A 13,258-nucleotide genomic window follows, 5' to 3' on the forward strand; every position below is an offset into this window, starting at 1 on the left:
ACTCAGGTGACCTGAGATTTCTCGAACACTCTCCTGCCTGTGTGGGAGCTCGTGTTCGCCCTCTACTCACCTTCCCAGCAAACTTCTCAAACAGGCTCCTCAGCTGGCCATCTTCTTGCTCCACCTCGCTGGGTCGAGGCTAAAAGGCAGGGCAGTTACATAGTTAAGATGGGACTCACTGAGAAAAATGAAAGATGAAGATTTAAAATTCATTCGTGCATCATTCACTACATCTGTTGTGAGTCTGTTGTGTGCTGGGCACTAGGTGGGGACGGGGGTGCATGGTGATAAACAGGAGGGGTCCAAGATCCTGGCCCCAGGAGTTTCCCATCCAGCCAGGCAGGCTCAGGGGTCAAGGGGATTCCTAGGCAATCAATAAGAAGCCCCAAATGACTGCTACATGTCAGTGTCAGAGCTTGGCATTTTAAAGGTGGCATACCTCATGTGGGTTTCCAACTACCACATCCCCAATTTCCCTGAAACACAGAAAAAGGAAATAGCAAACATGGATAAGTATTAACAAAACATATAGCTAATGGCTAGGTTCTTTCAGGAAGTCTGTGACCCAGCTGAGGGACCAGCTTCCCAACACACGACCTGGTTCCTACTTTCACCAAACTGCATAAACTGAACCAGGATCCCTCCCTTCAAGTCTCCAACTCCCACCCCACCCTGAGTTTTTCACGAGAGACAAGAGCTGCCAAGTTCAGTGGGCCCTTCATGGAATCTAGAATGTTCACCCTGGAGGACCACTCTTCTGGGGAATTCTCTCCCCACCTTTCCCAGTTACTAATATCATCTTCCCAGCTATGTGAATCCCTGCTGAAATGGTATCTGGGGAATGAGTCACCAAGCCCACAACCCACGAGTCCATGCATACATGTACATGGTATGTGGTGCAATGTGTGTGAGGGGAGGGGGGTATGGGGGGGCGATACTATGTGTTAAGTGTGTGTACGTGGTATTTGTGTGTGTGTGGTTCTATGTGCATATAGGTGTGTGGTATATGTGATGTGTGTATGTACAGAAAGTATATCAGGTGTGTGTATGGCGTGTATGTCTGGTATATATATGTAAGGGACATGCGGTCTGCATGTATGTATGGTATGTGTGTATATGCGCATGGTGTGTGTGTAGCGTGTGTGGTGTGTCTGTAATGTGTTGGTATGCAGGTGCACAGTACATGGGATGTGTGTGGCATGTGTGTGTGGTGTGTGTATGTGAGATGTGCGTGCATTGGATATGTGTGGTGTGTGATATGTGTGTGTGGTATGTGTATGTGATGTGTGTGTGCATGGTACATGCAGCATGTGCATGAGTGTGTGGTGTGTGTATGTAGAGTATGAGTGTGTGGCGTGTAAGAGAAGTGTAAGAGAAGAGGCAGTGTCTCACCCAGCTCCTCCTCTATGTGGCGCCCATCCCTGCTGGGAGGAAAATGCTTTCACCCAGCTGTATTGATGCCCTCTCTTGATCTTTTTAGAAGGAAAACTCTCCCCGTCCTACAGACCAACACGGAGGGGCAGGAGCGGGCCCCTCTAATGAAGAACCCTTGCAGGGGCAACAGATTTCCTCCGGAGGCTGGGGGTGGGTCCCACACACCGACGGCGCCCTGCACCCTCGCGGGGCCAGGTCCCTCTGCGGCCCCCGCTACCAGCCCGCAGAGAAAGGACACGCACAGGGCCTTGGCCTTCTTCTCGGAGAACACCCTCAGGCAGAAGTCGCCGTCCTGGAAGGGCTCGAAGGTGGCCGGCACCACCACATACTCCCCGGGGGGCAGCTGCACGCGCGCGGAGACTTCGCGCAGGTTGACGTAGGTGCTGGAGCGGGCGGCAGGCGGGCGGCCCAGGAAGAAGTCCCGGCCCAGGTGCGCGTCCGTGTGACTCTCCAGCTGCGCAGAGCAACGTCAGGGTCAGGGTCTGCCCACATCCTGGAAGATGAGGGCCGCGGAGCTGGGCTCTATTGCGTTGGTTTTGGGCTCGCTGATCTTTAACCCTGGGCTGGGAATCCTGGGTGTTCACTGGAAGGACTGATGTTGAAGCTGAAACTCCAATACTTTGGCCACCTGATGCGAAGAGCTGACTCATTTGAAAAGACCCTGATGCTGGGAAAGATTGAGGGCAGGAGGAGAAGCGGACGACAGAGGATGAGATGGTTGGATGGCATCACTGACTCAATGGAGATGAGTTTGAGTAAACTCCAGGAGTTGGTGATGGACAGGAAGGCCTGGCGTGCTGCGGTTCATGGGGTAGCAAAGAGTGGGACAGGACTGAGCAACTGAACTGACTGACTGAGAATCCATAGGCCTTGGACTCTGCAAACTCACCCTGTGTCCATCAGCAGGTGTATTCTGAACACCTTCTGGGTGCCCGGCCCGGTCGAGGCACTGACCTTGACTACACGACCTTGGCCTGACCCCTTGCCCTCTTCCCAGCTAAATAAAGGTTCGTCAACAGGGTCTCCACTGTGTGCTTGGCTTCTCTCTGGATATTTGTCCTTGTGAATCACCCCTCATTGAATCCAACAGACTCTTTCTCTGCATCTATACCTGGGGAGTGGCTCTGAGCTACCCAGTACAGGCCTGTGGCTTAAATCCCAGTTCTCAAGCATCAGCAGCCAGTAGGGCCTGTTCATCTTTATCTGGCTGGGAAAATTGCCCTGCCAGGTAACCAGGGCGTTAGGCTGGACGGTCAGGGAGGCAGACAGAGGGGGCGGCCACAGCCAGACCGCCCTTGGTGCCTTGGCTCTCATCTGAGGGAAAAGATGCTCCCATGACCCATTTGTTTGTTGGAGGGAGGCGGAGGCTAGCAGTGATGACACCAGCTAATTAGTGGCTGCAGAGTGCTTCGAAAACATAGGTGCTCATGTTATTACTGCTGTAATTAAGCCTCCCCTTAGCACTGTATTTTATGATCAATCTTCATCAAGATACCTGTGGCAGAGGGCAGGTGCTGGTAAGCTACAAGGGCAGTGACTTCTGTGTGACCCGGAGTTGGATTGCCCACCCCAGAGTCACAGTGTCCACTCATGGTCACCAGAGCCTCTTTAGATCCCAGGTCTGCTAAACAGAGAAGGAAGGCAGGGCCACCAGCCCCCACTGCCCTGGTCAGGACTCCACAGGACCCACCAGCGAGTGCCTGATGACCTGGCTGCAAGGGCAGCCACAGCCTTGGGATCCCTCCCTGAAAATTTTTATACTCTGGGGGCATGCCAGCAAGGTGTTGGCCAAGACTAAGCATTACTGGGCTAAAAGTCATTCTTGCCATCCTTGATGACAGCAATCAGCAGGGGGAGGTACCAGTAATGTAGAAGTGGGGGTGGGGGTTGTGTTGGGAAAAAGGCAAATTGAGTTCTAGTAAGAACTGAGGGCTGGGACAGAGTACAGAAGCCTCATTCGAGAGGCCAGAGTGAGAGGTGGAGAACACAGAGGCAGGAGCTGGCACCCCTCCATCTTACTGGAGACTCCACACACACGTGCTCCAGGCCCCCGGCTCTCGCACCTCCCCGTGGCCTGGCCCAGCCACCAGTGTGGACCAGCATGGGCAGCTCTGGGGGACTCATTGGAGACGCAAGTTCTTGAGCCCCACGCCAGACCTACAGACTCAGAGATTCTGGGGTGGGGGGCAGCAGGCTAATGCTTTCACAAACCCCCAGGGGCTTCTGAGCAGTGGTTTGGAACCACTGACCAAAGATTCCACAGCACTTGGGGATCACGGGATCCACAGAGTCACACAGAGGGCACAGGGAAACTGCAGGTAGAGGCTCCTCCGGGCATGCAGAGGGGCCTTTCCCAGGAACCGGCCATTTCTGATGGGAATCGCCACCCATCAGACTTAACACAAGTCTGAGTTTATTTACTTTTGAGTGGTGACAAGGGCTTGCCTTGAATCATCCATACCCGCTTTCTGTCACCGCCATAACCAATAATATGCATTTGGGAGTCAGCGGGCAGGGTATATCAGTGGTCAGCACCTTTGGAACAACGCATGGGCTGGAGCCTGTGAACTTGGGCTTCACTGGCACATGCTACCAGGTGGCCAAGGTTGAGAACCCAGGGGGTAGGGGTAAGAACAGCAGGCAAACGTATTTCTACATAACTAGAATAACAGACTGGCTGGGGGAACTCCAAACAGAAGCATTTCCTAACCTCAGCTGCACACGGGAATCACGCAGAGGTTCTGCTATAATTGCTCGGGCATGAGATGTCTAAGAGTTCCCTGGTGTCCCCAGCGTGCAGCCGAGGGGAGGCCTGCCGGGTTGGGATGAGCTTGGGCCTGACTGGGTACCATCTGTGTGGACAAGGCACTCTTATAAGTGTGCCCTGCTAGCCCCTGCCCATGAGGCCACTGGCATTGCTGGCTGAGGTCTGGGACGGCAACAGGAAACCCCAGCGGTAAGTAAGACCTTGATGATGTTTCTCTCAAACCCAGCTGTAAATCACTGAGGAGCACGGGAACAGCCAGGAGCCAAAAAGATAAAACTGGTGCTTCCTTTTCTTATCAGACATGAGGGCGTTTATTCCTGTTAGCTAGATAAACAGGAGCCTGAGTGAGCTACAGTCATCCTGTTTGGATCAGAGCACCAGGCACACGGGGGCAAAGGTTACCACTGTGCCCTTCTTGGAGGGTGGGTCCCAAGTATCTTTACCAGGTCTCAAGGTTACCAGCTCACCAGATCCTGTAGAGTTGGTTTGTGGGAGAGCCAGCTTCCATCAGAGGAAGCTGATGTCGCCAGGTGCCTATCCGTAGAGGCTGCCCAGCTGTTCCTTACCAAAGAGGGGACATCTCCATCAGCGTGAACATACCTCTTTGGGTATCTACAGGGAAGGAGAAAAGAGCAGGTCACCCAAGGGTTCCTCACCCCTCCCCTTGTGCCTTTTTGTCCCTCCCCACATCTAGCGCAGACTGTGCAGTCCTGGGCCACTGGGAGGAAGCCTGTGCTAAAGTGAGAGACTCATCAGCATTTCTGAACCTGGAAAGTCATTGGTGAATAGCAAGATCATCTGTAGACTACTGAGCCCTAGAAATCTGAAAGAAAGGAAAAAAAAGGAGTTCTACTTAATTTTCTTGTTGTATAATCTACCAGGATCCCAAATGTTTTAAGAGTAATAGCCTTGGGGTTTACATGAGAACTAACATCTTACAGGCCTACAGACCGGGCCTCCAGATCAAGGGCTTGTCCAGAAGAGGGTGTCACTCAAGTCAAGACATAATTTAATCACATTAACAACAGGGATTGGTCCAGGAAGAGGCTCGTGACCCAAGTCAAGTCCATCAGAGACTTCTCTATGATTTTCAAATTGGAACTAAGGGAAGAAGGCTCTTCTTTTATGTGGACAACATTAGGGAGATTGTGCAGAAAGCTAGACCGGGAGGATGGCATTGACACCAGAGGGCAGATGTGGAGAGAAAGGGTCCTGAGAGCAGGCAAGTCCCTTGTCCCAAGCATTCCTGTCATTCTCTGGGTTTGCTTACATGAACTGGTAGATTCCTTTTCGCTAGTCTGTGTGCGTGCTTAATCACTCAGCTGTGACCAACTCTTTGCAACCCCATAGACTGTAGCCCACCAGACTCCTCTGTCCATAGGGATTCTCCAGGCAAGAGTACTGGAGTGCGTTGCCATGCCCTCCTCCAGGGGATCTTCCCAACACAGAGATTGAACCCAGGGCTCCTGAATTGCGGGTGGATTCTTTACCATCTGAGCCACCAGGGTAGCCCAAGCATACTGGAGTGGGTAGCCTATCCCTCCTCCAAGGGATCTTACCAACCCAGGGCTCAAACCCAGGTCTCCTGCATTGCAGGAGGTTTCTTTACCAGCTGAGCCACCAGGGAAGCCCCTAGTCTAGTTGGGTCTATTATTTGCAACTGGAAACTGTAATGCCCACAGGAAATCTCGGATGCAGAGTGGGAGGCCCCATGTGCCCAGATAGAGAAGAAGGTTCAACCCCCAACTTTGCCCCTGCCACACAGGCTGTTTAGACCAGAAGAGCAGGAAGGGCATTGTTTGTGGCTTAGGTCTGTGGGCAACTGCCAACACTGAAGGAAAAAAAGGAAATTTGGATCAGCTGGCATCCTCACTCTGGAGCCCCCGTTTATAATCAGCAGCAGAGGTGGAAAAGTCTGGGGCCACTGTCACTCCTCTGACTTGGTGTCTAAAGCTGAGTCGCATGCAGAGGCCCTGGCTGTCCGGGAGAGCAGAGGTCCTCAGGGGACTGCCTCGTAGTACCTGTCTAACTGCTTTCACCACCCCCTCAGCAGGGACTCCCTTAACCACTTCAGAGGTCTTTCCATTTAACTCGCCCACCGCCTGGGGCAATATGCTCTGAATCCACAGCCAAGAGTCCCTGGACAGGATCTGAGCCATCCAGCTAGCCAGGCAGCATCCAGGCAGGAGACAAGGCCAGCCTCGCCCAGTGATGGATGAAAAGGGACAGTCACCTTTGAAACGTAGGATCCTGAATGCAAATGACAGGCCTGCCTGGCAGGAGCCTGTTGTCACCACAGGAAGATAACAGGGGAGAGAATGGAGGCCAGACAAGCAGGGCTCTTTAGCCTTCGGGGCTTTCTGGCTGCTTCTCAATCAGTGTCAAGTTTCCAACCTCAAGCCAGACTCCAGTTTACAGACAGTTAAAGCCAGAAAGGGGAGGACAGGAGGGGTTGCTTCCCAAGTGGCGCTAGCAGTAAAGAACCCACCTGCCAATGCAGGAGACATAAGAGATGAGGGTTCAATTCCTGCATCAGGAAGATCGCCTGGAGAAGGAAATGGCAACCCACTCCAGTCTTCTTGCCTTGAGAATCTCACGGACAGAGGTGCCTAGTGGGGTACAGTCCATGGGGGTTGCAAAGAGTCGGACACGACTCAGCAGCTAATACTTTCAAAGCCAGAGGAGGCAGTTCCAAGGGTCAGAGAACAGTACCCCCTACAACCCCTGCATTCCCTTTGTCCAACACCAGGTCCTTTGAACAAGCCCAGACACTGCCTCCACCCTCAGACACTGCCTCCACCCTCAGACATCCCTACAGCGCTGCACATGCCCTCATCCTAACCCTAAACTTTGTGTTCACAGGTGTCATGCTCTAGATTAGAAGGCTCTGGCTATAAGCAGGTCCACGGATCACATACATGGGGTTATTTTAAAAGCAGCTATAAACTGATGTCTGAAAAACTGACATGCTGTATATATTATTTATGAGAGCAAATGCCATGCCCACAAAGCTATTTCCGTGTGTTAGCTCACATTCCAAAGAAAGAAAGCTTTTCTGATCATGTTATAGTTGGTAGAGCCTGTGGATGACAGCTGGTGGCCACAGTCCCCATTGCAGCCCACCCTTCGGCCATACCTGGCTACTGCTTGCTCTCTAAAACTGTCGCTTTCTCTCCTGCTGTCAAGAAGCACATGCTGTCCCCTGTGGCTGGAAAGTTCTCCCTCATTCATCTTTGAAATCCAGCTCATTTTTTGATGCCCTGATCAAAGTCTTCTCCACGAAGCTATCCCTCTGTGAGGAGACCTCAGCCCACAGTGTAGGTCCTCATCATAGCAGATCTGACCACCCTGCAGTTAGTGGTGTGTGTGTGGTTTTCCCCTTGAGATTATGAGCACCTTGAGGGCAATAACCTTGTGCTATTCCTCTGCATCTCAGCCTTCAGCAAGGCACCTGGTGGATACACACTAAAGATGGGTTGAATTGATATGCACGGGGTAAGTGCTTCCTCAGTTTTGATAAAGAATCTGCCTGCAATGTGGGGAACCTGGGTTCAACCCCTGGGTCAGGAAGATCCCCTGGAGAAGGGAATGGCAACCCTCTCCAGTATTCTTGCCTGAAGAATTCCATGGACAGAGGAGCCTGGCAGGCTACAGTCCATGGGATCACAAAGAGTCGGACGTGACCGAGTGACTAACACTTTCACTTTCTATAAAAAAAGAATCTGGTTGGGTGCTACTTACATTCTAGGTGGAGGTGGAAGGGCTAAGCTGGAATAGAATTGGAGCTTATTTATTTGAAATTCTTTTCTCCAGCCATCAAACAGCAATTATTTTTCAATTCCCCATTTCTCCAACACAAAATACACACACCCTAAACTCTAAAGCCCTAAATTCCTAAATAAGAGAAAGAAAGGGGCTGGAAGTTGTATGAGCTTAATAGTCACAGTTTTCCTTACTGGTTTCTTATTATAATACTTCTTTTTCATGCAGTAATTTATACTGAGGTGTTGGGCCTCCAGCCAGCTCTTGGTCCTTCTGATTAGAATTGTATTTTCCCCAAGAAATTCATTTTTAACAAAATTCTATAAAAACAACCACCATGAATCCCTCCAGAATTCGTTATAGAAAGTCTTTGCCTGTATTAAAAAGTGGATTCCAATTTGATCCTGGCTAGGCTTATCAAGACCCAGAGGTCTTGCTCGAACGTATCTGTGAGGCTGTGAAATCTATACTGAGGTGGTTACCAGGGCAAACTGGGGTATTAAGCCAGGCACTGCAGCCTGGGCCAAGAGCCAGCTATGACCTTCAGTCCAGAGATACCAGAACTGAAAATGACCTGTGGCTCCTTTTACCCCAGCCTGGTGTGTCCCAGCAAGTGTCTTGGGGTTACCCCGAGAGGAGGGTGTTTGTCTTTGGCTCCCATAACAATCTTCCCTTTCCCTACTCTGTGATGTCCTCAAACTCCTGTGTCACCTTCTTGGCTCCTGAACCCTGAGAAGCCTATACCTGGAAAAAGTCTAATAAGTGTGTTTACACTGAATAGGCAATGACAGGGAAAAGTTTAATGAATTACACATCTCGATGTTAATAATAGAGATTTAAGCCAAAGGAATGAATATCTAATTGTGAAACTGAGGCCTCAGTAAGGCCATTGAGAGAAGCATTTTAGGGGAGCAAGGAAAACGCTTGATTAGGAACAGCCAAACAAAAAGAAAGATGCACTTCAACTGCTGGCCAAAATATTCCGACCAAAGACAATAGGTGTGCCATGATGGCTGACCCCAGCTGCGGAGTACCTTGTAGACAGCATAGCCGATGCTGAGCATGCCCTGTCCCATCCTCTTCTGTCGCCGGCGATTCTTCTGCATCAGCCCCAGCAGTACCGTGCAGCAGGGTTCACTGACGCCCTCCTCCTGGTGATCATCCACCTCGTCCAAATGGATTTTGAACTGGGGATTGGTCCAGTAAGTGGCTGGAAGTCACCCAGGAGATGGTGGTTCCCCACAAGGCAGGTGAGGAGATCAGGAAGAACAGAATGAAAGGGAGGAACGTGATCATCCCCAGAAAGCATAACTCTGGCCAAACTGTGCCAGGTAAGCTGGCCTCAGCAAGACTGCTTTCCAAGGTCGTCGGCATTTCCTCCTATCTCCCTACCCTCCCCACATACCAGCACACACACACCCCCAGCATGTGCAAACTTTGCACTTGTCCATTTCATCAACCAGGGGCCCTGGGTGCTTGACTGGGATATTCAAGGTCCCGATGTCCCAGGGCTACACAAGGTCCCTCTGGGGAAGGCCAAGTCTTCCTGGGGAAATGGTTAACATCTCCTTGTTCCCAGCTCCTGGCCTGTGAAGATGAACCCAACTCCTGGAGGAAGGAGGTGTCTGGGGAACAAGCAGGTCTCTGGCTCAGGTGAGAACAAAAGTCCAGTGAAGACTAGGAACCAAGGGGGCCCCTCCTGACAGGCTGTAAAGATGACCACTCTTGCCCCCAGGAAGCCCCCTCTGATGGGCCCCTGCTTCAGATCACAGCCTGAAACAGCCCTGATTACAGATTCTCTGTCCAGAGGCCCCGGGGCCCCTCTAGATGACTCGGCACTGCAGCCAGTGATGAGACACACTCCCTCAAGAGTACAGTGGAGAAGGAAATGGCAACCCACTCCAATGTTCTTGCCGGGGAAATCCCATGGATGGAGGAGCCCGATGGGCTATAGTTCATGGGGTCGAGAAGAGTTGGACACGACTGAGTGACTAGCACTTCAAGTCACTTCAGTAGTCTCCAACTCTTTGTGGCCCTATGGACCATAGCCCACCAAGCTCCTCTGTCCATGGGATTCTCCAGGCAAGAATACTGAAGAGGGTTGCCATGCTCTCCTCCGGGGGATCTTCCTGACCCAGAGATCGAACCTAAGTGTCTTATGTCTCCTGCATTGGCAGGTGGGCTCTTTACCACTAGCACCACCTGGGAAGCCTAATTGGCAATTAAGAAGCATGTCTGCCATGCCACCTGTGGATATTTTAAAAAGACTGCTTCATTTCAAATATAAAAAAAAAAAATCTTAAAAATAAATCTCTCCAAATAGCAACTGTACAAGCTAAGGCACAGAGACGGCAAATGAGTCACCCAGGGGCAGACAGCAATTCTATGACAGACTCAAGTAGCAAAACATAATTGAGGAAGACGGGCTTGATGGGCCATCTCCATGCCAGGGCCTCGATAAAGTCAATAATGATGTGCCTGAGGGCAGGCGGGGCAGGGGGTTGGGGGGAGTGGGAGGAAAAGAAGGGATCCTCTAAATAAGGGTCCAACTTGATGAGATAACAAGGCTTTCACAAATGACCAACAGCCACTGGTTATTATATTTTCTTAACAATAAAATTACAATCCCACCTTCCCAGAACCTCCACTTTCAATTTTTTTTTTAAGGACACAAGTGTGTAGATTTTAAAGCCAAATATCTGCCGACTCCAGAGGAGCCAGAGACAGTTCTGTAATCTTCTGTACTTACATCATTACCAAAGGGCAGGAACCATTCATCTCTTCTCGACAGCTAGCTGGCGGCACAGATGGGGTCGCGATTTCATGCATACAGATACCTTAGGCACCCCCTACAGTGCCAAGCTCCCAAAATGATCCATGCAAATTTCCAACACATTTTCTAAGAGCTTGCTAATGGTGAGCATATTTTAATTTCTCCCAAATGCAACATTACTGCAATCCCTACATATTTTTGTTTACTCCTTAACGGAGCTCGAAGAAGAGAATGGGTCATAAAAATAATACATCCCATTTGTATAACACTACACCGTTTACAAAGCACTTCCAAAAGCTGGTATTATCCCTCCACTTTGACGATTGGGAAATTGAAGCTTAGAACAGGGAAATGACCCTCCCAGGGTCCCAGAGCCGTTAGACTGAGCATCTGAGCAACTGTGGCAGGAAAGGAACTCCCTCCTCCCTCTCTGCTCAGTGTTCATCTCAGCCATCAGAAATGGGAGCTGAGGTTGGAGGGGGACAAAGAACCAGAGACCCAGTCAAGCCCCAGGATTCCACCCACGTGGGACTTTGTTCTAATGCTGCTCCCACACCCTGAGCACAGGCCTGCACTGAGCTCTGTCCTGAGGACAAGGCCCAGCGCTTACACATCTAAGTCCATCAACAATGTCGACATCAAACTAGGAGAGGGAGCATGGAACCTGGGGAGGTGGGAAGTGGAGAGGGTGGGTTTTGCTTTCTTTCATTTCTCCTGAGAGATGTGGGGCTGTTTTTCGGAGTTTCTTCCTCTGCTGCTGCCTCAGGTGATTCGACCTAGGAGGAGCCTGTATGTGTAGACATTAGTGATCTCCCGCCAACGGGAAGGCTTCCCACCTTTAATAGGACAAGGGCCCAGGTTAGCACAGCAGCAGTGGTTTGCACCAGACTATCCCCACCAGGGAGGGTGCTCCGATGACTCCCAGGGGGAGCGGACAGTGGCCATTCCCACGCCCTGCGTGTGACCACCACTGATCAGGCTGTCAGGCCCCCGCCACCTCCAACTTAGGTGCAAACAAAGCAGAACAGCCACTCGGATGCGGTCTACCGACACAGTGACGCTGCACCTGTCCCAGGGCGCAGTGGGCCAGGTGCCAGCCAGCTGGGCCGGGTGGAGACGGAGGAAGCCCCAGAGAAGAACAACAGACCTTGGTGCAGGATGCCAAGTGCATGGTTAGTACAAAGAAGAATAGCCTTTTGGGGCAAGGGGCAGGTGGGTGGAACAGAAAGTCTGAACACGCAGATATGCTGAAGAATGACATTACCTGAGATCGAGCTGCAGGTAAGGGGCTGCAGAGTCACCACCCACCCCTGCTGCCTTGGCCTCCAAGCCCCAGAAAGAGTCTGGGCCACCAAGTGGTGTCAGGAGCCGGAGGACAGAGCGCAAAGGCATTGTCCCAAGATTAACGGATAAGGATGCCCAGCCCAGGGAGGACAAGACAGAAGACGAGGTGGACCCAGCATCACCCTCCCCGCCCCCCATCTCACCTGGGTAGTTCTGGCAGCCTCCAGCTGTGGAGCCCCGAGTCCAGCGCCCATTGAACAGCACCAGGCTCCACTTGTGCGCCTCCTCGCTGCTCAATGAGTCCAGGGACAGGTTGCAGATCTCCAGCCGAGAGAACTGCCTCAAGAAATCCGAAAAAGACATCCTGGGGGCAAAGGGATCAGTGAGCTCTTGGTCAAGAGAGCTGGGCTGGAAAGGTGGTGGAAAGTGTGGCCCAGTGGGCACAGGACAGAGCAGAGGCTGTGGGCCAGCTAAATCTTTCCTACACCCCACAGTACAAATACGCAGTGATCATTGGCCAAATGTCTCAGTATTTCTTTTTAAATGACTTATAATTTACCAAACAATGGTATTTTAACAGCAGTGAAAAAACTGTACAGTATTGGCAACTTCCTCACTATTGCTTGCATCTCTGCTCTTAAAAAGCTCCCCTCTTATATCCAACCAACCAGCAAAGAGACTGAACCCTAAACTGCAGAGATCCTCGGAGGTAAAATGAACCAAGTTACCACCTTGAGGTGACTGGTTAACTCTGGTGTCCAGCCTAGAGATGGTCCCTAAGCCACACAGTCTAACCGTGTCCTTATTATCTTCCTTAGGGAGTGAAGGAAGTTATTGTATTTTGATGCTAATCTAAACTTTGGACTTTGAAAAGATACAGAAACTGAGAAAGTCAGGCTGATAGCTAATCTTGAGGCCCAGATATCTTGGTTTCTACCTTTTACTGGAGTAAAAGGGGAAGAAGAAAGAAGACCCCTGGCAGGAAACCACATTGAATTCCTGGAACACCTAGAGAGAACTGCCCATGCGCAATCCAGGAAGGAACCCACAGCCAGGAGGACAGCACTCCTGCAGACCCTCTCACCAAAACTCTCCATCCTCGGCTTTCTTGCCCAGCTGTTCTTTCTGCCTGGGGTCTATGTAATTCCACTCCGGTGCACTGGGAAAGAAAGAATAAAGATGTTGTTTTAAGGAAGCAGAGGTGATAGTTCTTGAAGAGCTTGCTGCAGAGCAAGCTG

The 13,258-nt window shown here is 51.1% G+C and overlaps 1 protein-coding gene across 1 annotated transcript in view; it reads right to left on the minus strand.

Moving 5' to 3' along the window:
- The window catches only part of CAPN8 (calpain 8), a 68,527-nt gene that overhangs the window by 12,823 nt on the left and 42,446 nt on the right, over positions 1-13,258 (minus strand). Inside the window, exons 8-14 of the mRNA XM_070768016.1 lie at positions 13,105-13,179; positions 12,224-12,384; positions 8,998-9,173; positions 4,802-4,813; positions 1,677-1,888; positions 440-476; positions 71-139 (exon numbers count right to left, since the gene is read on the minus strand). Coding sequence (XP_070624117.1) covers positions 71-139; positions 440-476; positions 1,677-1,888; positions 4,802-4,813; positions 8,998-9,173; positions 12,224-12,384; positions 13,105-13,179 — 742 coding nt within the window. The remainder of the gene's footprint in view (positions 1-70; positions 140-439; positions 477-1,676; positions 1,889-4,801; positions 4,814-8,997; positions 9,174-12,223; positions 12,385-13,104; positions 13,180-13,258) is intronic.

Source organism: Bos indicus, chromosome 16 (genome assembly GCF_029378745.1).
Source record: "Bos indicus isolate NIAB-ARS_2022 breed Sahiwal x Tharparkar chromosome 16, NIAB-ARS_B.indTharparkar_mat_pri_1.0, whole genome shotgun sequence".
NCBI classification, from domain to species: Eukaryota; Metazoa; Chordata; class Mammalia; order Artiodactyla; family Bovidae; genus Bos; species Bos indicus.